The sequence below is a fragment of the Crocuta crocuta genome, unplaced genomic scaffold (genome assembly GCF_008692635.1).
Source record: "Crocuta crocuta isolate KB4526 unplaced genomic scaffold, BGI_CrCroc_1.0 scaffold154, whole genome shotgun sequence".
NCBI lineage: Eukaryota > Metazoa > Chordata > Mammalia > Carnivora > Hyaenidae > Crocuta > Crocuta crocuta.
In genome coordinates this window covers 5,948,750-5,971,688 of record NW_027530545.1, presented here as the reverse complement: position 1 = coordinate 5,971,688, position 22,939 = coordinate 5,948,750, and the positions used below count along the sequence as shown (strand labels likewise).

At 40.8% G+C, this 22,939-nt stretch overlaps 1 protein-coding gene across 1 annotated transcript in view; it reads left to right on the top strand.

The window, feature by feature from the left end:
* LYPD6 (LY6/PLAUR domain containing 6) overlaps positions 1–22,284 on the top strand; it is a 26,897-nt gene extending 4,613 nt beyond the window's left edge. Inside the window, exons 2-4 of the mRNA XM_077767836.1 lie at positions 3,147–3,245; positions 17,010–17,140; positions 19,339–22,284. Coding sequence (XP_077623962.1) covers positions 3,147–3,245; positions 17,010–17,140; positions 19,339–19,506 — 398 coding nt within the window. The 3' untranslated portion in view covers positions 19,507–22,284. The remainder of the gene's footprint in view (positions 1–3,146; positions 3,246–17,009; positions 17,141–19,338) is intronic.
* Positions 22,285–22,939: the final 655 nt, after the last annotated feature.

Genomic DNA, 22,939 nt, shown 5'->3' with positions numbered 1-22,939 from the left:
ATAAATCTTCATTCAGAGTACTTAATTTATCTCTTTGATGGGAAAGTTTCCAGGAATAACTAATCCAACATTCCAGCGAAAAGTTTTACTGGCTGCAGTGACAGACAGGTAAAATTGGATGCTCTTGTGAATTAATCATGCAAGCTGAAGTGGTCCGGCTAGCTTGCAGTCATAAACCATGGTGAACATGATGATAGTTTTTTGAGGAATACTTTCCTTTGACAAATCATTTACATCTTTGTTTTCAATACTCTTACTTTGATGATTCTTCAAATTTTACAAGCTGCTTTTAAAGTTTTTTTAATACTTATTTATATATTACATATTTTTAAATATTTATTTATTTTTGAAAAATAGCATGTGCAGGTTGGAGAGGGATAGAGAGAGAGAGAGGGACAGAGGATCTGAAGTGGGCTATGTACTGATAGCAGAGAGCCTGATGCAGGGCTGGAACTCAGGAACCGTGAGATCATGACCTGAGCCAAAGTCAGATGCTCAGCCGACAGAGCTACCCAGGTGCCCCTGTATATTACATATTTTTAAATTGATAGTGAAACTATTTTTTAATGTATCCAATAGGACAGTTTCCTAAAATAGTTTGTATGGGTTTTCTCATAACAGGAATTGTGAAAATAAGCTAATTTAAGTGTCCATAAGGATATTTAATGTCTTTGGAATTTAAGAAGCTATTTGTGTTTAATTCTTCAGGTGTGTACTTATCTAAGTAGAATCTTTCCATTCAAATGTAGCCCACCTATCTAGATGGTGGGATGTGGAGACATAAAAATTATCTGTGTGTAGTTTTACAAAATAGTTTACCTGTGTTTTATTATAACTGTATGTTAGGGAGAACGTGTTTCCCACAGTGAAATCTCCTTATTGGGAATGAAGCAGGTGGATGGCTATCTCAGCTGCCTTCTCACGTTCTAAGGCAGTCCATGCCCTCACTTTCATTATGCTTCTGAACTTGAGTCACCACGTACTTGCAGGAACATAGCTGGCCCCTGAAAATGTCTAGTGACTTGTCTTTTTTAGACAGCTTCTGAGTTTTGATCATGCTAGGTTACTGAATATTGTCAGAGTCAGTTCTGTGAAATACTGCAAGCCAGTACAAGGATGCCAGCTCTTCTATGCAAGGTGAAAATCAAAGTTAAATCTTGCCCATAATTTTGGCCTTAAGCTGCTGCCTCCTCCTTCATTTATTTTTGATAACATACTTAATTGGTTCCATGTGGGCAAAGCAATTTACCCTGAGATGATTACTTCCACCGGTGGGATACGCAGGCTCAGCCATCTGCGAGGAAGAACAGTTGGCTCCTGACGATGAAGTGTTTGGGCGTTTGTAGTTTTCAAAGAGGCCGGGCGATTTTACAAATTAAAAACAAATACGAGAGTTCTGTTTGTGAGAGGTAGAACTCTAAAATGAGCAAGTAAGAGCATATCGGTGCAAGGAGGAGCACACTGGTGAAAAGGACAGCTACAGCCTGGCATTCCTGGCACCCTCTCTGGATGCTCATCCGTAACTGCCCACCAGGCCCTCGGTGCACTGGGCTCGCTCTAAACGGTGCCTCACCAGACCCCCCTGTGCCTGAGCATAAGTGAAGGCAAGGATACAAGTACCTGTAGAGTACTTGTACTCTTTGGAAGGCAGGAAGGGGCCATTCAGGGGTGGGGAGAGGAAAGGCTAGAGGGCTTCCTGGAATTACCCATCCCTCAGACACCAGCCGGTAGTGCGTCCGTATCCACACGTGCCCTCAGCGGGCTGCCCCATGGACATTGGGTATGGGCCCGAAACAGCCCTTAGGAGGGTCACCTCTGCACAGCATAGATTTTAGTAATGAAGACTCTTTTCCTAGCTAATACTTACCATCCCCAGGAATTCTTAACTGTATCAAGTCGACCAGATAAAGACATCAGATCGAACCAGAGAAATTGCCACTTTTATAGGTCAAAAATGGTCAAACACAAGGAAATTTTTAATGATTCAACCTAATATTTATATTTACATATTGACATAGCTATATAAGTTGAATAAAAGGAAATCTTTGGAAATCTAGAGTGCCTATTTTGTTTTCAATATTTATTTATTTTTGAGAGAGAGTGCAAGCAGGGGAAGGGCAGAGAGAGACACACACAAAGAGAATCTGAAGCAGGCTCCTCACTGCTAGGGCAGAGCCTGATGTGGGTCTCAAACTCCTGAACTGTGAGATCATGACCTGATCCAAAGTTGGTGCTTAACTAATTGAGCCCCCCAGGTACCACTAGAGTGCCTAGTTTTAGTTAAAATGTTCATTGAGATAATTGTACATTCATAAGCAGCTATAAGAAATAATATAGGGAGATATCATGTTTACTTTACCCACTTTCCCCCAATGGTAACATTTTGAAAACTATAGAATTATATCACAACCAGGTTACTAACATTGATAATCAATCCACCTGTCTTATTCAGACTTCCCCTATTTTCCTTGTGTTCATTGATATATGTATGTTTTTAGTTCTACACAGTTTTCTCATGTGTATAAGTTTGTGTATCCGCCACCAAGTCAAGACATTAAACAGTTTTAAAAGCACAAGTATCGCTCCTACAGACCTCCCCTCCCCCACCTTCCTCTCACCCTGCCCCCCACCACTCCTGTCTCTAACCTCTGGCAACCACTCATCTTTCCTCCATTTCTAAAATGTTGTCATTTTAAAAATGTTAAATAAATGAAATCATCCAGAATAGAACATTTGGGATTGCTTTTTTTTTTCACTTCGCATAATTCCCTGGAAGTTCATCCAAGCTGTTAAATGTATTAATAGTTCACTTGTATTGCTAGTATTCATTCCACAGTACGGAGGTACCACAGTGTGTTAAACCATTCGTTCATTGAAGGACATCAGGATCGTTTCCAGTTTGGGACTATTACAAATAAAGTTGATGTGAACATTTGCATATAGGTTTTTGTGCGACTCTTAGTTTTCAGTTCTCAGAGATAAATGCCTCAGAGTGTAATTGATGGGTCATATGGTAGTTACATGTTGAGTTTTTAAAGCAACTGCCAGGTTGTTCTGCGAATCCTTTTTAAAAAATGAAAATGTCTATCTTCAGGACTCTGTGCTCTGTCTAAAAAATTAATTTTCTCTCTTGATCCTTTTTCTAGCCACACCATATCCTGGTGGATTTAAGTGTTTCACCTGTGAAAAGGCAGCAGACAATTATGAGTGCAACCGATGGGCTCCAGACATCTACTGTCCTCGAGGTAAACTCTCAGTAGACAGATTGGGGTGCCCATGAGTGAACAGTCTTGTTGACTTTGATGCATAGGTAGAGAGAGGCATGCTTGCAATCTCAGCCACTTCTCTTGTCTGAGGCTATTAGTAGATCTTTTATCATCAACTTATCATCAAAGGCTCTCAGAGACATCAACTAATCATAGGATTGCCCCCTTCCTCATGAGGCAGCATTGGAGCACCAATAGAGGTAAGCGATACTTCCTGCCCCCTTCCCCAGCCAAAAACAGTGCAAGAAGAGAACAACTAGCCTTTTGGCCACTCTTTGAAGCATTAGTCATTGCATAATAACTTCCTTTATGCAAAGTTTGAATTGATGTTCATATAAAGATCCCATTTATTACATATCTTGCCAGAGGCTTCTATCCTGAGACTGCATGAAAGCTAGAAGTCTAAATGCCATCACTGCGCATGCACACACACACACACACACACACACACACACACACACACACATACACACCCAACCCTGAGCCATTAAGTTCTTTTTGAAGGATGAGACAGATGCCCAATTGAAGCATGAAATTTTGACCCAAAGGCCCATTTCAAAATGAAGTAGATGCTTCACATCCATATTTGTATCTCTTTTATCCTATTGAATAAAAGAGATGGTTATATTTAGCTATGGAGTCACTGTTAATTGGCTGTTTTAATTTTGGAGGAAAATCAGTGCCTTTGATGGAGAGATGGTGAGGACAGAACATTCTATTGACAAATGTTTGAGTGAGTAGTTAGATGGGCTTCGCTGATGACTTGATCCATTTGTTAAAATGACTGAACACACCAACACCGAATCTATTATATTTTTACATAATGCAGGAGCCTCATACCCTAGTGAAAGACACTGTCTCCCGGAAGGACTGGACATCGGGAGAACGTGGAAAGTGCAATTAAAAGACAAGTGTCAGCTGCTTAAGCCAGTAGTCTTTAGCCCATGCACTTCTACCTAGGCTGCCCAGTAGAAACACCTGTGGATCTCTTCAAAGTCACTGGAGCCTGTGCCCTCCCTAGGCCAGTGGTCCTCAATCTCCAGCAAGATCAGTATTCCCTGGAGGACTTATTAAAACACAGATTTATGCCTCTCCTCTTGCCCCACTCCTGATTCAGTATGTGTGATGGGGTCTGAGAATTTGCACTTCTAAGGCAATCCCAGGTGATACAGATGCTGCTGGTGTGGAGACCACGTGGTAAGAAACGCAGCTCTAGGGCACCTGGGCCTGCGTCTCTGAGATGGGGGCCCTGCACTGGTGTAGTTCAGTATCACGGGCGATTCTAGTGAACAGTCGGGGGCAAGAAGCACTGGCAGCGCCTCTCCTCGCTAACAGAAAGTGAAAGGTACTGTTGTCATTTCTAGCTTCCTCTTGTTTACTTTTAGACTGTTGTTAATGGGGTCCCAAAAGACCAAGGGAAGAGAAAAACATGGAGATGCTAAAGATTGACTTAATCACAAGCTAGATATCCAGCCCTCCCCGATAATCAAAGATAAGTCCTGTCTGCATTGCCTTCTGCAGTCCTGTACTTATTTTGGACTGAGCCAGTGTTTTTCTAACATTACCCCAGCAGAGTGAACATTTGGGTAGGTTGCTGATGGACTGGGTTTGACTGCTGCTTCTCAAACTTGATGGTACATTGAAATCAAGGGGGACATTTTTAAGGCACTGATGCCTGGGTCCATTGTCAGAGATTCATATTCAAACAGCATGCGGTATGGCTGAGCATAAGGAATTTTGAAATCTCCCCGGGTAGTTCTAATATGCCGCAAAATTTGAGAACCACTGTAAACAGTGACTCTGGACAAACACAGGATGCTTTGCTGGTGTAGCCAATCAACTTTGGGATGGTTCCAGCAGGGACAGAGCTGGCAGACTAGCTTTTCAAACCGTTGCCATGAGTGAGACCTCCTCAGAGGGAATGTGGCGCTGCTTTTCTCGGTATTGTCCTAGCAGAGAGGATGCCGAGGACAAGGTGGGGTCGTGAACTGGTGCTCTCAGGCTTTGCGCCAGATTTCACAGAGGCCCAGTCCAAGTCCGATGGTGTGCAAGTGTATTGCTGTCACAAAGGAAAAACAGGTGACCGGTAGCACTCTGCTTGAATTCCTCTCAGGAAAAGAGGAAGATCCCTTCTGATCCTTTCTTCAAAGGTCACAATCTCTTCTTCCAAAGTACAGATACCTGAAAGTGGCACAGTGCTCACACAATTTCCCCCTTTCCCTTTTTTCTTCCCACTTTTATCTTTTTGTCCTTACATTTGTAAGGATAAATGGAAAGTGGTGCTGGGTTCATGAGGCTTCGTGGCACAGAACAACCATGGCGGGCTTTAGCGGGGGATCATGCAATGAAAGATAGGAATCTAGTTTCTTCTTTCCGGGAGTACCCAGTTAGCTGGGGAGGTAAGATCTGAATGTATCAAATGTCAAAAATATCAGAACAAAAGCAAGTGCAAATGCAGCATGGCCTTCAGTGCTGCGGGAGCTTATGGGGACAATTGCTCTGTGGGGGCTGAGGTGGCCAGTGACAGCATTGTGGGCTGGGAAGAGGCAACAGCCCTACAAGTAGACAGCAGAAGTAGAATGCTGAAGAAGATGTGTCTTCTGGGAAATCACTCAGCGCAAAGGTACAGAGATGGGATCCCCAGGCGTGCCTCATGGACAGGGAGAGGCCCGACCTGGGTGCAGCAACTAGTTTGTGTCAGAGAATAGTAGGAGCATAGCAGTGGAGCTCAGTTATTTTCGTGAGGCCTTGAACTAAAGCTGTAACCTGAGAAGAGATGAAGCCACACTCTGCTTCCTTCTTCCTCTGGGTTTTCTCCAGATTTTTCTAACAATAAAAATGGCATTATTATTAGTATTAGATTAAAATGAGTTGTGTCTAACTACTGACTGACCTTAGATTTATTTTTTCTGTTCATTATTAGTTTGGAGCAGCTGTAGAACTGCCAACAGGTTTCGTAAGGGGGGCACAACAGCTGCTATGGGAAAATGTCCTACCTTTCTGCGATATTCCTGGGTTTTTGTTTATTTTGTGAAATCCTAAGGGTGGATTTTTTTTTTTTTTTGTCTTTTAGGCAATCTTAGGAAATAGCCCTTCAAGGTTTCTACCATTCGACCGGGGTCTCTACTCTAGCTCTAAACCCCATGAGGACCCCCGGCCTTTCATCTTCTTATAGTTTATCTGTTAACATTTCCCAGCCTCACCTCCATCCTGTTTAGAGAACTCAAAACCTAGCGTTGGCTTTTGGAATTTCCTTTACTTTCAGGAGAGTTCATTTGTATATCTATAAAAAGTATTGGCTATATATTATCCAGTACTCTTGGCTGCATGTAATGAAATGGTGTTCAGGTGACCTAGTTTGTCATATTGCTAAATGGAAGCCTTAGACTTCCTCCTTTTCATTTTTAAGTAAAAATTTTTAACTTAAAGTTTAACATACATACCAGAAAGTGAATAGATCATAGGTGCTGAGCTCATTGAATTTTCACTAAGTGCACCGGCTGTGTGTCTGTCACCCGTGTTAAGCTACAGAACCTCAGAAGGCCACTAGGGTTCCCCACTCATTACACCCTACCTCACAGAGGTAACACAGTTGTGACTAGTATCACTGAGCTGTGTATCAATGGACTCACAGAATGTATTCCTTTTTTTTTCTCATTTTCTATGTGAAATTCAGCCATGTTTTTGTAAGCTGCAAAGGTATTCTCAGAGATGTACAGTAGATCACTACATGAATATGCTAAAATTCATCCATTCCACTTTTAACGGACGTTTGGATTGTCTCCAGTTTTTGAGTGTTGTGAGCACACTTGTCCATGAGTTTTGGTACATGTACATGTGCATTTCCCTAGGTCTCTTTCACTGGGGCGGCTGGGCATGTGGCAGCTATGCTTTGGCCTTACTGGTTACTGCGCAGTGGGTTCCCGGAACAACTGTACCAATTTGTACTCTCTGCGGCAGTGCCTGAGAGTGCCAGTTGCTGCACAAGCTTGCCAACGCTTAGTGTTAACAGAAACGATAGAAGCTAGAAGTTAACGGAATGACATTTTTAACATGCTGAAAGTAAAGAACTGTCACCCTAGAATTCTGCACCAAGACTGCCAGCCTCCCTTCTCCGTATATCCCATCTCTCCCAGCTGCCTGCTGGCTCTGAATTCCTGTTTGTCCCTCCCAACTCCCCTGAGAGTGACAGAGGCTCTGCTAAGCAACTTTGCCCCTCCACAGGGCTTTCTGCTTGGCTTCTCAGCCTCCATGTGTGCACCTTTTGAGTCAGCAGGTGCCTTGAGGGGAGAACAAGTATAGAATGTCATGCTCAACTCAATGTGCTATTCGTCTTCCTGGTATCTTGCTTTTCAAATCCTATCTGCCTTGGTAGCTCACCTATGCTCTCACAGAGATTTTTGTTGCTTTACTTTTATCTGGCTATTTTAATTTTATTCTCTTGTTTCTCGGTAAGAAGGTACAAGCTAGTTCATTTCAGCTGGCATTGTAATTCCTAGGTTTACACTTTTATTAGAACTTTTCCAGGGGCACTGGGGTGGCTCCGTCAGTTAAGCCTGTGACTTTGGTTCAGGTCATGATCTCACTGTTGATCAGTTTGAGCCCCGCGTCGGGCTCTCTGCTGACAGCTCAGAGCCTGGAGCCTGCTTTGGATTCTTTGTTTTCCTCTTTTTTTCTGCCCCTCGCCCACTCATTCATTCTCTCTCTCTCTCTCTCTCTCTCTTTCTCTCTCTCTCTCTCTCCCCCCCCTCAAAAATAAACATTTTTTCAAAATCTTTAAAAAAAGAACTTTTCCAGTAATTTTTAACCCAAAAATTCTATCAGCCTAAACAAGGTGGTTTCCTTTTCACACCCTGAAATCATCTAAACTTACTGCAAGTCAGTGTTTTTGCCCAGGTGTTTTCTATTAGCATAATTGCCTCGGATATAAAGCATCTATTTGATGTTTTAGTCTTATCACTTTTATTTTAACTACCGCCCTTCTCTAAGATCTTGTTTATCCTCAATGCTTTTACATACCTCCCCAACCACCTTTTCTGCCTTTGCCTGGTTATATGCACATAGCTTTCTGAATTTCAATGATTTGCTTTAAAAGAGAGGTTCCTCAAGTTAATATGTCACCTGTCCTTAGCAGGTATGGAATATTCTTTTTTGAAAAGACAAGACGAAAACAAAACCCAAGATATCATCTTGGAAACAGCACCCTGATTTAGAAATGGATTATTTTCAGTAGCTCAGAGGCTTCTTACATGACTGCTTTCAGCTGCTGTCTCTACCACCAAAGATCCTCTTACAGGCTCAGTGATGTCCCCCTGAAGTTCACATGTGAAGCCTAACCCCCAGTATTTCTGAATGTGATTGCAGTTAAAGATAGGGTCCTTAAAGTAGTAATTCAGGTTCAGTGATGAAGAGGAGATCAGGACACAGACTGGCACAGTGGAAAGACCATGAAAAGATACAGACAGAAGCTGCCTATCTGTGAGCCAAGGAAAGAGGCCTCAGAAGAAAGTAACCCTGCTGACACCTTAAAGTGGACTTTCAGCCTCCAGAACTGTGGAAAAAATAGATTTCTGCTGTTTAGGCCACCTGGTCTAAGATACTATGTTATGCACTTTATCTATAATCTAGAATTACCCTGAATCTAAAACCAGGTAAAACTAAGATAATACCAAAAAACAACAAAGCAAAACAAAAACCACACAAAACCTCCTGAAAACTAATTTTGCTTGTTTTAAAACATTTTTTAATAGTTTATTTATTCTTGAGACAGAGAGAGGCAGAGCATGAGTGGGGGAGGGGCGGAGAGAGAGGGAAACACAGAATCTGAAACAGGTTCCAGGCTCTGAGCTGTCAGCACAGAGCCCGACTCAGGGCTTGAACCCACGAACTATGAGATCATGACCTGATCCGAAGTCAGACGCTTAACTGACTGAGCCACCCAGGTGCCCTTCTAATTTTCCTTATGAATACAATCACAAATATCCTTAATATAATATTAACAAATAACATTTAGCAATATATAAAAATAAACCTGACCAAGTAGAGCTTATTTCAGGAATGCAGGGTCTGCTTCAATATTTGAAAATCAACTAGTATAATCCACAATATAACAGACTGAAGATGAAAAGTCATATGTTAATACTAACTGAAGCAGAAAAAGCATTTGGCAAAATTCAACACCTTTCATGATCAACAACTTTCAGAAAAACAGTATGAGAGAAACTTCTTCAATTTGATAAAGAATATTTATTTTTAAAAAAACCGATAGCAAACATTATACTTAATAGTGAATGACAAAATATTTCCCTGTTAAGATCAAGAGCTAGGCAAGGATATCACTTTCATCATTCATATCCAGTGTTATACTAAAAGTTCTACCCAGTGCAGTAAGGCAAGAAAAGGAAATGAAAGGCATACAGATTGGAAAGGAAGAAATAAAACTATCCCATGTCACAGATGACACATTTTTCTATGTAGAAAATCCCAACACTTCTACACAAATTCTTAGCACTAATAAGTTCAGTAAAGTCACAAAACACTAAGATTAAGACACAAAATTTTTTTATAAGTGTACTCTTTTTTTAATTTTTTTTAATGTTTTATTTATTTTAGGAGAGAGAGAGACAGCATGAGCAGGGGAGGGTCAGAGAGAGAGGGAGTCACAGACTGAAACAGGCTCCAGGCTCTGAGCTGGCAGTCAGCACAGAGCCCGACGGGGGCTCGAACCTACGAACCGCGAGATCATGACCTAAGCGAAAAGTCGGACGCTTAACTGACTAAGCCACCCAGGCGCCCCAAGACACAAAATTTAATTGTACTCCTATATACTATCGATTAACACATGGTCATTGAATTTAAGAATATAATACCACTTAACAATGGTTCAAAAACATTAAATACTTCAAGGTAAATCTAACAAAACACATGCAGGACTTGAATGCTAAAACTATAAATTAATGAAAGACTTCTGAGAAAATCTAAGTAAATTGAGAGACCATGTTCAGGAATTGAAAGACTCTACATAGTAAAGATGTCAGTTCTGTCCAAATTTATGTGCAGATTTTGCACAATTCCTATCAAAATTCTAGCAAAATTGTTTGTAGTTCTAGACAAGATTATTCTACAATTTATATGGAAGGTAAGAAACCAGAGTAGCTGAAACAGTTCTGAAAAAGGAATAAAGTGGGAGGAACCAATCTACCCTCTTTCAAGACTTATCATATGACTTCAGTAATCAGGACTGTGGTATTGTTAGAGGCATAGAGACATAGATCAATGGAACAGAATGGCGATTTCAGAAAGAGACTCTCAACAATATGCCCAGCTTAATTTTCCACAGGGATACAAAATGCGGTTCACTAGGGGAAAGAGCCTTTCCAACAGACATGCTAGAGCATTTGGACATCAATGGGCAAAAAATGAACCTCAATCTAAGCATTACACTTCTTACAAAAGTTAACTCAAAATTAATTAGAGACTTAAATGTCAAATATAAACTATATGACATTCAGGAAAAAAAAGCACAGGAGAAAGTCTTTGAGACCTAAGGCTAGGCAAAATGTTCTTGGACTTGATATAAAAAGCATGGTCCATAAAAGGAAAAATTGGTAAATTGGACTTTATAAAAATTAAAAGCTTTTGCTCTACATAAGACTCTGTTAAGAGGCTGAAAAGACCAACAACAAACTGACATAAAATATTTGCTAATCGAATATCTGACAAAGGACTAGTACCGAAAATGTATAAAGAATTCTCAAAACACAACAGTAAAACAAACAAACAAATAAGAAAAAGACAAAAAAAATATGAACAGATATTTCACCAAGGAAAATAAACAGATGGCAAATAAACATATATTTAACATCATTAGCCATTCAGAAAATGCAAATTAAAAACATGAGATATCACTATACATCTATCAGAATGTCTAAAATTAAAAAAATAGCAACACCATCAAATGCAATAAGAATTAGGAAAAACTAGATCACACATATATTGTGGGTGGGAGTATAAAGTAGTACAGCTACTCTTGAAGACAGTATGGCAGTTTCTTTTTCTTTTTTTTTTTTTAATGTTTTATTTATTTCTGAGAGAGAGAGAGAGAGTGTGTAGCAGGCGAGGGTCTGAGAGAGAGGGAGGCGCAGAATCTGAAGCAGGCTCCAGGCTCTGAGCTGGCTGTCAGCACAGAGCCTGACATGGGGCTCAAACCCACTAACCGTGAGATCACGACCTGAGCCGAAGTCGGACGCTCAACCAACTGAGCCACCCAGGCGCCCCAGTATGGCAGTTTCTTAAACAATTCAAGAGGCACCTACCATATAACCTAGTAATTCCACTTCTGAGCATTTATCCCAGAGAAATGAAAACCTATGTTCATACTAAAGTGTTGATACTATGTTCATACAAGTGTTGACAGCAGTTTTATTAATAATATCCCTAACCTAGATATCCTTTCAGTGGGTGAATGGTTAATCCAACCTTGGCACATCCACAGCATGGAATACTAGTCAGGATTAAAACTTAACAAACTGTTGATACAATAATCAGGATAACTCTCAAGTGAACAAGGCTGAATGAAAATGCCTAATCCCAAAGTTTATATACTGTATGAGCCCATTTATATCATATTCTTAACATGACAAAATTATAGAAATGGAACACAGATTAGTGGCTGTGAAGGATTAAGGAATCGATGGGGAGAGGTGGGATGAGGATGTGAGAATAAAAAGTGGACATGAGTGATCCTTGTGGAGGTAGAAATGTCCTGTATCTTGACTGCATCAATATCAATATCCTAATTGTAATACGATACTATAGTTTTACAATATGTTGCCATTTGGGGAAAACTGGGTAAAGGGTACATGAGATCCTTATATATTATTTCTTACAAACTCATGTGAATTAATATCTAAAATAAAAAGTTTAATTAAAAAAAGCAACCAGTAAATATATATATATCAGATATATATTTGATGTATATATATATATCTGATATATATATATATTTGATATATATATATATATCAATTGTGCTATTGTTGAGAAATACTGATCTAGAAGGCAAGCCAGACATACCAAATGATTCGGAAGCTAAGAAAAGCTGTGAACCTGGTTGGGAGAAAAATCAAGGAAGGGTTCCCAGAATTTAACACATTTATACTGAACCTTGAAGAACAGGTTTCCAGGAGCAGAAGATAGGGGGAAACTTTTTTGTTGTAAAGAATGGTCAAAAAATACAACATGGTGTCTCACGGTATTCAGTAGGCAATCATGAGGTAGTCTGAAGACTAGATCAAGCAAAGGTAATGTTGAATGGTAATAAGTTCTGAGTTTCAAATGCCAACCTCTGAGATATGAATGTAATTGATGCTTCTAGTAAGGAAGTGAAGTTAATCCTATATCCTTTTTATTTTTTTTAAGAGAGAGAGAGCGAGAGAGAGAGTGTGTGCTTGTGAGCAGGGGAGGGATAGGGAGAGAGGGAGACAGAGGATCTGAAGTGGGCTCTGTGCTGACAGCAGAGAGCCCAATGTTGGACTCAAACTCACAAACAGTACATGAGATCATGACCTGAGCCAAAGTCTAACGCTCAACCAAATGAGCCATCCAGGCACCCCTACTCCTACATTCTTGGCATACAGCTTCAGGAGAAGAGAGTAACAGACCACCTGCTGACCACTCCAGTAGGCCAAATAAACAAAGCAGTATTCAACCAGGGCTCCTTGACAGCTAAGGTTCACTCAGGCTCTCACAGACAGTGAGTAGCATGATCTGACCTTGGTTTCATCAATTACATCTGGTGGCTGTCTGGCACCTTCATTAGGAAGGAGAGAGGTCAGAGAAAAGATGACAGGAAATGATGAGGTCTAGCACTGGGAAAATGGAAAATGGAACAGAAAGATTAGGATAATGGAGACATTTCAGGGAATTTGAAGACATCTGGCTTGGGAAGAGAAGTCTGAGCAGATTCTGAATTTCCTAGTCTGAGATGGAGGCAACACATCTCAGGACTCAGGATGTCCCTTCCTGAGATAAAAACACTGGAAGATACACAAATGGTGGAGGGGGATATGATTTATTTGAGATACATGAGGCCTGAGCTGCTGCTGCTTGCAATGTCCAGGAGATAGCTGGAGATTCAGTTCTATAGTTTGGGAGAGAGAATCAGACTGAAGACAACTTTGGAGGTTGGATGAGAGCACTTCAGTGAGAAGAGAGGAGGCTCAAGAACAGATCATGGGAGAATATCAACATTCAGGTTAGGGAAAGTATTGGAAGAGAAGAGACCAGAGATGCAGGAGAAAATCTAGAAGACAAAACTCTGAAGCCCAGGGGAATTACGCGGAGGACATTATACATAGTAGAGCCCAAGAACTGCAACAAAATCCTTTGGGGTCAGACATGGGAGCAGGACATCCAGTTGGACACTTAGGCAAAGTCATTATAGAGGAGGACCTGGAAATAGCTGGATGTGAAAGACTGAGGACACAGTAAGGAATCAGCCTGAGTGTATGCCGCCAGATGCCACTGGACTTTCATTTTTTCAATATACTATGTAATATTATAATTACAGTTATTTTCCTCCCATTAGTTTCCTTGCACATGGTGAATTGTTCTCTAGCATCACTTCAATCATTATGTATGTTTACAAAGCAACCACAACTAGTGGAGCCACAGGGAATAACTGAGTGGCAAGAAAGCCTTTTACCAGAGAATTGGTCATTTTTAATTCAAATCTTTTAATGTATATTTTGCTGAAATCCAGTTTCTATTATGGGAAACTGCATATTGGTGGGTAAGTGGAAATTTGCATTTTAGCTTTGAACTTTTTTTTAAGTTTCAGAACTAGGTTATAGAATTTGTGTGTGTGTGTATATGTGTATTTCATGAAAATTATAAGTTTTGTGTTATCCAATAGTTGATTAAGCTCTGTTAATGAGTTCTGCTTTCAGTTGCATGCCTGTGAGTCTTCCAGAAAAATACTTTTGTTTCACAACCTCTGGGAATACCATGCTGTTGCAGTATATGAGATTTTAGAGGCCGAAACTAACCTGGTAGAAATTCAAATCCATCTTTTATCTTTTAGATAAAAGCCTTTGAAATCCTTTTAGTGTGAAGTTATCAGCAGGCTTGCTTCTCATATAACCTCATTACTAACCCAAGGATTATTCAGAATGCATGGAGAGCAATGCTCCGTGGCTGAAACTCCTTTTTTTTTTTTTTTTAATCAAATTCTACAGCCCAGTGATAAGCCACATGTGGTCCACCTAGTTCTGCTTAGGAAATGCTGCCTGCTGGCCTTGGAGATCACAATACACATTCAAGGCTCTCCTAAGTTGTGCTCTAAAGAAACCTGTTCAACTTTGTTTGAATATTTCCAAATCTTACTTAACTACAGAACCTTGTTTTACATTAACATTTCATAACTCACCCAGAGGTTTTGTAAGATAGAAGTGGGATGGATACTTCTAACGGATTGACAATTCAGATCTGAGGTTGCTGCTGGAAGTAATGAGGTGTTCTCAAAATATCTTTGTTTTGAGGGTCAGATATGGTGAGTGCAAGACAATTTTTTATCCAGCCTTAACACTGATCATTTTTGTTCCCCCCACCACCCCCAGGATGGAAAGAGTGGGCTTATTGGGTACTACACTTTGGCATATATATCTTCCTCATTAGTTGTTATCTCTGCAGTGGAATAAATTTGCAATTAATAAAAGAGAGTTTGTTATGGGCATAAAAGTAAGAACAAAACATAGTTCTATCTAGCTCACCAATTGCTACTCAAAGCTTACTGAAGACAAGAGAATTTAATACTTGGGAGACAAATCCAATTTCCAAAACTGAAACCAAATAATGATTTACCTATTCCATAAATGGATGATCTTATTTGCTCAAATTTACATCTGGCATCTGCTCCTGGTTGTCTGTATGAAGACGAGACAGGAGATAAGAACAGTCTGGTCTTTATTGCTTTTTTGAACATCTCAAGGTGGGATGCAGTGGGAAAGGGGTATCTGTCATGGCCATAAATGTCCAAGTCTGATACCAAAGAAATAGACGAGTCCTCTTTGGGAAATGTGGTAAATCCCTCAGACCACTGGGTCCATTTGTTAAAACCTGTCACAGGCTTAAAAAAATTTTTTTTTTAAATCAGAGGAGAACTGCCACCTGCTCTCCATAAGAAAAACAATCACTCCAATTCTAAAATATTAAAAAAAAAAAAAAAAAGCTTTAGGAGAATCACTGCCAGGTGCAAAATTGTCAACTTTTCCCGTGAGCTCATAGGGTGGCTGTACTTACTCCACTCCCAAAGAGCTCTCTAGGACCCCAAACTGGCTAGGACTTCCTTGACCTGATTCTCAACAATAAAATTCTGGTCAGGGTACAGTGTGGGAACAGCATTTCAGGGAAGGCATTGACCAGTCTCAGTCCAGATACGGCCCCCCACCCCAGTAGTGTAACCATTAAGAAAATCTCCATCCTTAGTGAGACTCAATCCGAGATCACTCAGTTTCCTGTCAGGTGGGAGGTGTTAGGATGATTATTAAAACCCCTGGATTTTCATGACTCTCAAGATGTGTCAGTGTGGTCTGTATTAGCTCATTCTCAGCGCCTAAAATTCTCAAGCTTTCTTCTTTGGACATTAGTACTTTGGTTAAAAGCTGCCAAAACTGTGACAGAATCTGATGGGGGGAATTTTTTATTGCCTAATAAATAATATCACAGAAGGTCATAATTCCATATTAGCCACTAAATATCCAAAATGTATAAAGCATGCAAAGTTGAGTCCAAGATATGGATGAAAAACAGCTCAGTGACATTTCTTAAGAATTATTCATTTTCTTTTTCATTCTGAAAGCGGAGCAGGAACATTCTCCTAAATCCCAGGCTTAGAAAGCTGAACACTGCCTAGAGGCCTTAAAGAATTACCTTGACAAAGCCATTTTTCTTTAGTCTTTAAATTTGAAAGAGAAAAATTCTCCATGGTAGTTTGGAAGAAATCTTAAGTTTTTGGATTCCTAAGACCTGGAGGGATGTCTAGAAACTTACATCACAGTTGGTCTTCATCTGCCATTTTAGAAGATGCTGAAATCATACTAGGGAGAAATGATGTGCCTCCGTTTCGGAACACTTTCATTGTTGGGTTAGTTTTCTTCTGTAATAAATCCCAGGATCTAACTAAGCTCATTGTCAAGAAGTTCTTTCTTTTGAATGAAACCATTTTCTCAAGATAAAATGAATCTATTTTTAATTATTCAGCCCTTACTGGGGAATAGCTGTTTCCAAAACATACACACATGTGCCTCTGCTCTAGTCTTTTAACTCCTTGAAGACCATTGTTACCTACCTAACTTCTTTTTTTTAAACCCTTTTTAGCTTCCCCCAAACTGCTGATTCTCATATCCTCATCATCCCTCCTGACCTCTCCTCCCATAAAAATAAAAATCAATACAGTGGAAAAAAATTGTTGAAAGACAGAGAGTCATACCGCTATATCTTGGTTTATGGGGATGACGATGGGCCACAAGACCAATATTCTTCAGAAGGCTCTCTTCCTTCCATGGCGAAGTGCATCTCTCCAAGGACATCTTTGGGATTGGACATAAACTCCAGACAATGTACATCTCATGTGCTGTTAAATCTCTTCAGGACGTATAATGTTGACCCTTCTGTTGTTTCCCTTCCAGGCAGGTCGGGCTAACATTTCCCAACTCAACTGAAACATATTTTCTCTGTTGACAGAGACCAGATACTGCTACACTCAGCATACAATGGAAGTCACAGGAAACAGCATCTCTGTCACCAAACGCTGCGTTCCCCTGGAAGAGTGCTTGTCCACTGGCTGCAGAGATTCTGAGCATGAAGGCCACAAGGTCTGGGCAACAAAGCAAGTGACTGGTACAGCAGAGTTACAGATGCGAGCCCAAGCTCACAAGCCAGTTCCCACTCTCTGGCGTGGCCTGGCTTTTGAGAAGATTCTTTATACCATTCTGAGAAAGATATCATGCTGAGAAGATTCTCCTTCTTTCCTGTTTGCTCTAACAGAATAAGAATTTATACCAGAGCATAGGAAAACCAGTACAAACAATGTAAACACAACACCAAGAGGGTATTAAAAGTCACTGTAATCCCCTTCTTTACTCGAAAGAAAGTAGTAAAGCCACTGGAAGGAAGAGGAACGAGGGATCAGTTATGTCCTCATGGTAAAACTTTGCAGGTGTACCAATAGTTCATTCAGCTGAATGGCCACGACAGTTTAGCATCAATAATTATCTGTAAGGCTCATGTCTTTACTGGAATGCTGATTTGGGGAAGGTATCCATTGGCTCCTGAATCATTTGAGTAGGTGATCAGAAAACCATCTCCTTGTGGGTTTAAGTTTAAGTTTAAGGCTCCCCCTTAAACTCCGTCTGGTGCTTCCATAGAAGCACTCAGTATAAAGTGAACTTCAAGTGCAGCCCTGAAGGAAAATATAAAGAACCAGAGAAAGGCAGCCTGACTTGTGACTGGAGTGGAGAATGCCCCTGACTGACTCTCCTGCTGGTGGTTCAGAGCTGGCTCCACATACAATCTTGTCTCCCAGGCAGACCTGGGCCTTTATTTGGAGTTGGCTCACTTCTCCCCCTCAGGCTGCCTTCCTGGTGGTCAGAAGCAACTTCTACTCTCAATATCCTGGAACAGCACAGTTTAGTAGGGGCTTCAAGAAGACACCTAATTTTCTAGCAGCTCATGGAATGCGCTAAAAATTAAATTTTAAAATATAATCTATCAACCTGATCCTGGTTTGAAATATAAAAGCAAAATTCAAAGGTTTTACCTACCCCTCACCCTACTCCAAGCACACTAGGCTCTCAGGCATTATTGTGATTACTTTACCATGAATCAAGTTAAAGATCAGAAAAGTGACATCATGTGCAAAGGTCACACAGCTGGTAATTCTGTCTGACAGAATTCAAACTCACTTCTGACCTTCAGTTTCTCTCTCAGCATTATAGCCCATGTCGACTGTGACCAGACTCAAATCCCTGCAGGATAATGACTGAATAGGACATTTACCATCAGACAGCTTTTTCAGATATTATTGTGCATATGGGCGACTTGAGGATCTTGTTAAAATGCAGATGCTGATTTGCTAAATTTGGGGTGAGGTTTGAGATTCTGCATTTTTTTTTTTTATGTTTATTTATTTTTGAGAGAGAGACACACAAAGATTGCAGGCAGGGGAAGGGTAGAGAGAGAGGGAGACACAGAATCCGAAGCAGGCTTCAGGCTCTGAGCTGTCAGCACAGAGCCTGATGTGGGGCTCAAACTCATGAACTGTGAGATCATGATCCGAGCCAAAGTCTGATGTTTAACCAACTTAGCCACCCAGGCGCCCTGAGATTCTGCATTTCTAATAGGCTGCAAGTGATGTGGAAGCTGCTAATCTGTGTTTTGTGTAGCTGTGGCCCCAAATAATTTCTGTCCACAGTCCTTTAGATTTCTTTCATTCTTCTGGCCCATGAATCAAGTAGTATAAAGCAGGAGTAATTGCATTAATGCAAACCCTTCAAACTTTAACTCACCCACAAGAATGGTGATGATTATATAGACAGTTCTAATGAAAGCAAATAGTTTGGTTTAAGTCAGGTTGTTTCCACATCACTTATGCTGTGAAAATTTGGCAAGTGAAAGTTTACCCTCTGTGGGTAAACTCTGTGGGTACCCTCTGCAGCTTCCCCCAAGTGGTCAGAAAGAGGTTTTTTGAGATGTAGGGTGTTATAATCCCCATTACTCAGACGGAAAAGCTGAGACCTAAGGTTGTAGAACCATGTAATAAGCACATGGTGGGATGTCAAAAGCAGTACTCATGTTCCTTGAAGCTTATTCCGGGGGGTTTCATTTTGTCCACATTGCTTTCAGATGAAATCTCCTTCTACTTCCTTAGATGCAGGTGTGGTGCCTCTTTTGTAGAACGGGTCATTTTCATTTCAGTCTTACTGTAAGGGAGACAGTTCCTTCCAAAATTCCTGCCTCCTTCCAAGATCTGCCAGCTTCTCATCACCCTTCTATTTCTCTTCCTTTCTTTCAGGTCTGCACTTCCTGTTGTGAAGGAAATATCTGTAACTTGCCACTCCCCCGAAATGAAACTGATGCCACATTTGCCACAACGTCACCCATAAATCAGACAAATGGGCACCCACACTGCATGTCAGTGATCGTATCCTGCTTGTGGGTGTGGTTGGGACTCACATTATAGCAGCTCAAAGACGCCATGTATAGTAGCAATCCATGGGGATCTCCATGGTCCATAGTCATGCATGAGTCATTGGCTTGACAAAGTTACACACGGGAAACCACGACACTCAAAGATGTCTTCACAGCCAAGCATCACCGTTTACCATGAGCAACAAGCATTGTGTCAGTGTAGTCATTTCAAGTCCAAGACCTCAACGAAGCCAGCCTGACCCCAACATAGGCCCTGAGTCATATACCATGAACGTTTCTTTTCGCTCCAGGAAATAGTTCTGTGTTTATTGAAGTCTCAGTTTCTTTATTTGGAATACGTGCATGAGCCCAGCAAGCACCTGGGATCCTGGAGATGTGAGATGATACGTGGACATGCATAGATAGGTGTGCTTCAGGAAAAAGGTAAAGCCCACTGGTTTAGATATGACTTTATTTATAGCTTTAGAATTTTAAAACTTTGATTCCAAAATGAGCAGACTGTTTCCTTGGAGATTCTGACTGAGTCCCTGAAAAAGTAATATGCAGTTGTCCAATTTAATTTTCCCAACATTTTTCTCCCAGTGGTGGGAATCCTATTCCCTCTGCTCTCTGTGGAAAATAAAAGGCAATCATAAGTTTGTTGTATAGGGGGAGGGCTAGCTGGATTTTTCCCAACTTAATGGAATTATTATCCATAAAGTAGCTTGCATATCCTTGCATTATAATTGGTGAGGTTGGCCTTGATTTGGCACCTCATTGTGCTCCATGAGATCCTGGATTCTACCTGGGCCAAAGGGTATCCAAAGAGTCCCAAAGCAGGATGGAGTTTTCTCCAGTCATGGAGTCTATTCAGGCATAGCTAATCTAGGGAGAGAGAGGATTTCAGAATGAAAGGAACGAAATGTGTGCAGGTTGACCTGAGTTCACCATGAGGGCCCAGTCAGTAGCTTAGCCAGACTGTCCATCTGCACTTCATATTTCCAGAGAGCCCTCGGGTTCTTCCTCTTTCAAATCCTCAGTGACTTTAGGGAGGAGGTTCTGCACTACATCATCTCAAGACTCATAGGGACAGAAGACATAATATCCTGGGATGAGAAGGAGATGGGCGAGTCGGGTGATGGTGAGACTAGTAAGGAGACCCAGGGGGAGTTTTTCTTTCAGGTGATTGCTTTTGAAGTAGATGGTAAAATTTTTGCCATCCTTCCTGTATTTTTTGGCCTGAGTTGCAACTTTTCCTTCTTCCTTGTAAATCATTTATACAATATTTATTTTTGTATGGGGTAACTAGAAACTAAAACATATTGTAAAATATTCTTTATTCTGCACAAAATGACCAAATTAGAATACTTATTTTTCAACAGTGGTAGAGCTTGTAATACGTGTTTGTTGAAGGTTATCTATAATACTTGCACCAGTGTTGAAAAATATTAACTTATGTTTGAGCAAGAGTAATGTGTTGGCCTCAAGGGTTTCGCTCATTGTTTCCTCAGTGGTGCTGTCCCAGAAATGTTCGGGTGGTGACGGTCACTGGTGTGCATTTCTCTGCAGGGTTACGGGGCATATTTTCATGAAATTTGGTGGAACCATTGCTGATAAACAGGAGAGTATTGTCAGGGCCCGTCTGCCCTGCACAGGAAATTGTCTGTAGCTCATAAAATGGGACCCCCTCAGGAATTACCAAATATGAACTGACAATGGTAACTCTGATACAAAGTAATTTAAATTGCATCAAATGGCCTTAAATCAGTTTGGTAGCTTATCAATACTTTGCTTATAACTGGGGTGAGAAAAGTAGGGGGAGAGAAAGCAAGATATTTACCAAGCACCTCTTATGTGGCAGGCACTATGCTAAGCACTTTATATATATACACACATATATGTATATATATGTATTAAGTCATATAAAACCTGCAAGAACCCTGAAAGGAAAATTACTAGTATTTTCACTTTACAGATGAAGGTACTGAGGCTCTAAGAAGCTGAAAAATATGAAGCCTTTCCTCCCAATTTAAGTTATATAAGTTGAGGTGGGATTGAAGAGTGCAGGGAAGATGGAATTAACACCGCGAGGAAACCTTTCAGACCTGACCATGGGGATCTGTCCATCTGATCATGTGGAGTTTGTCTAGTCCTGTCTTGACAGGATGCCACTTGTGTGGGTCCCCTAGATGGTGTTTTTTCCTTAAGGGGTGGAGGTACAGCTTCCTAGTTCATTCCTCTTGCTAAAAGAAGTAACAGGTTAATTGCTATAATTGCTACAAATGCTTTAAGATAGTGAACACTTGATGTTGTACATACCTACAAGTACCATTTTTGTGCATGGCCACTCTCCACTGATACCTGCCGAACACTGCATGCAATTTGAGTAAGAGACTAAGTCCAAATGCTGGTTCTTAATGAGAAAGCGACCACTCCAGAGTCTCCCTGTCTGGTGTGTAGGGACCAGGTCCACAGTGATGTGAACTTATCTGCCACCCGGGGGATCACTGCAAACTCTACACAGATTTGACTACGTGTACCTCGTGTGCCTGTCAGAATGGCTGGCATTTCATTCTCTCGAAAGAAAGTGGTTTGCTTGCCATCCCCAGCCTCAAGAAGCCAAGGAAGGGCCATTCATGAGGAAGGCCCAGGACTGGTCATCCATCTGACTTTTCTACCACATTGAACTTTCCATTAAATCCCACCGTTGGTGATGGCTTAAAGTGCAAACAGCCATGATGTGTACATTAACCTATGCGCCACTTATTTATTTTCAGACTCCTCATAGCATTCATGTCAATATGGGATTAATGCCTAAATTTTGTAAATATTGTACATTTTGTAAATCAATGAATAAAGGTTTTAAGTGTATCTCATCAGGCTTCTCCCTGCAAATGTATGTGTCAATCAGTGACTAAAGCACTCGGGGTATGTATGAGGCATAGAGCTTAGGATCACAGGGGACTTCTTCCAAGAGCTCATTTTCTTGTTGTACAGACAACAAATACACGCATGAAAAGATACAAGACAGGGTAGCCTGGGTGGCTCAGTCGGTTGAGCATCTGACTTCAGCTCAGGTCATGATCTCACGGTTAGTGGGTTCAGGACCCACTTCGGGACCCGCTTTGGGCTCTGTGCTGACAGCCAGCTCAGAGCCTGGTGCCTGTTTCAGATTCTGTATCTCCCTCTCTCTCTCTGACCCTCCCCTGCTCACGCTCTGTCTCTCTGTCTCTCTCAGAAATAAATAAAACATTAAAAAAATTTTTAAAAAAAGATACAAGACAATTCACTCATGCCAAATGATTCATGTAGACAGTAAGTACTATAGAAAATCAAAGAGGGAAAGATTACCAGACTTTTTAATCAGGTCTCCAATTTCCCTAGAGCGTTTTCTTTGTTAAATCAGGAAAAGTAAAAATGTGTGTGTGTATGTGTGTGTGTGTGCACACGTGCATGTGTGTAAATACTACCCCATTAACTCTTAA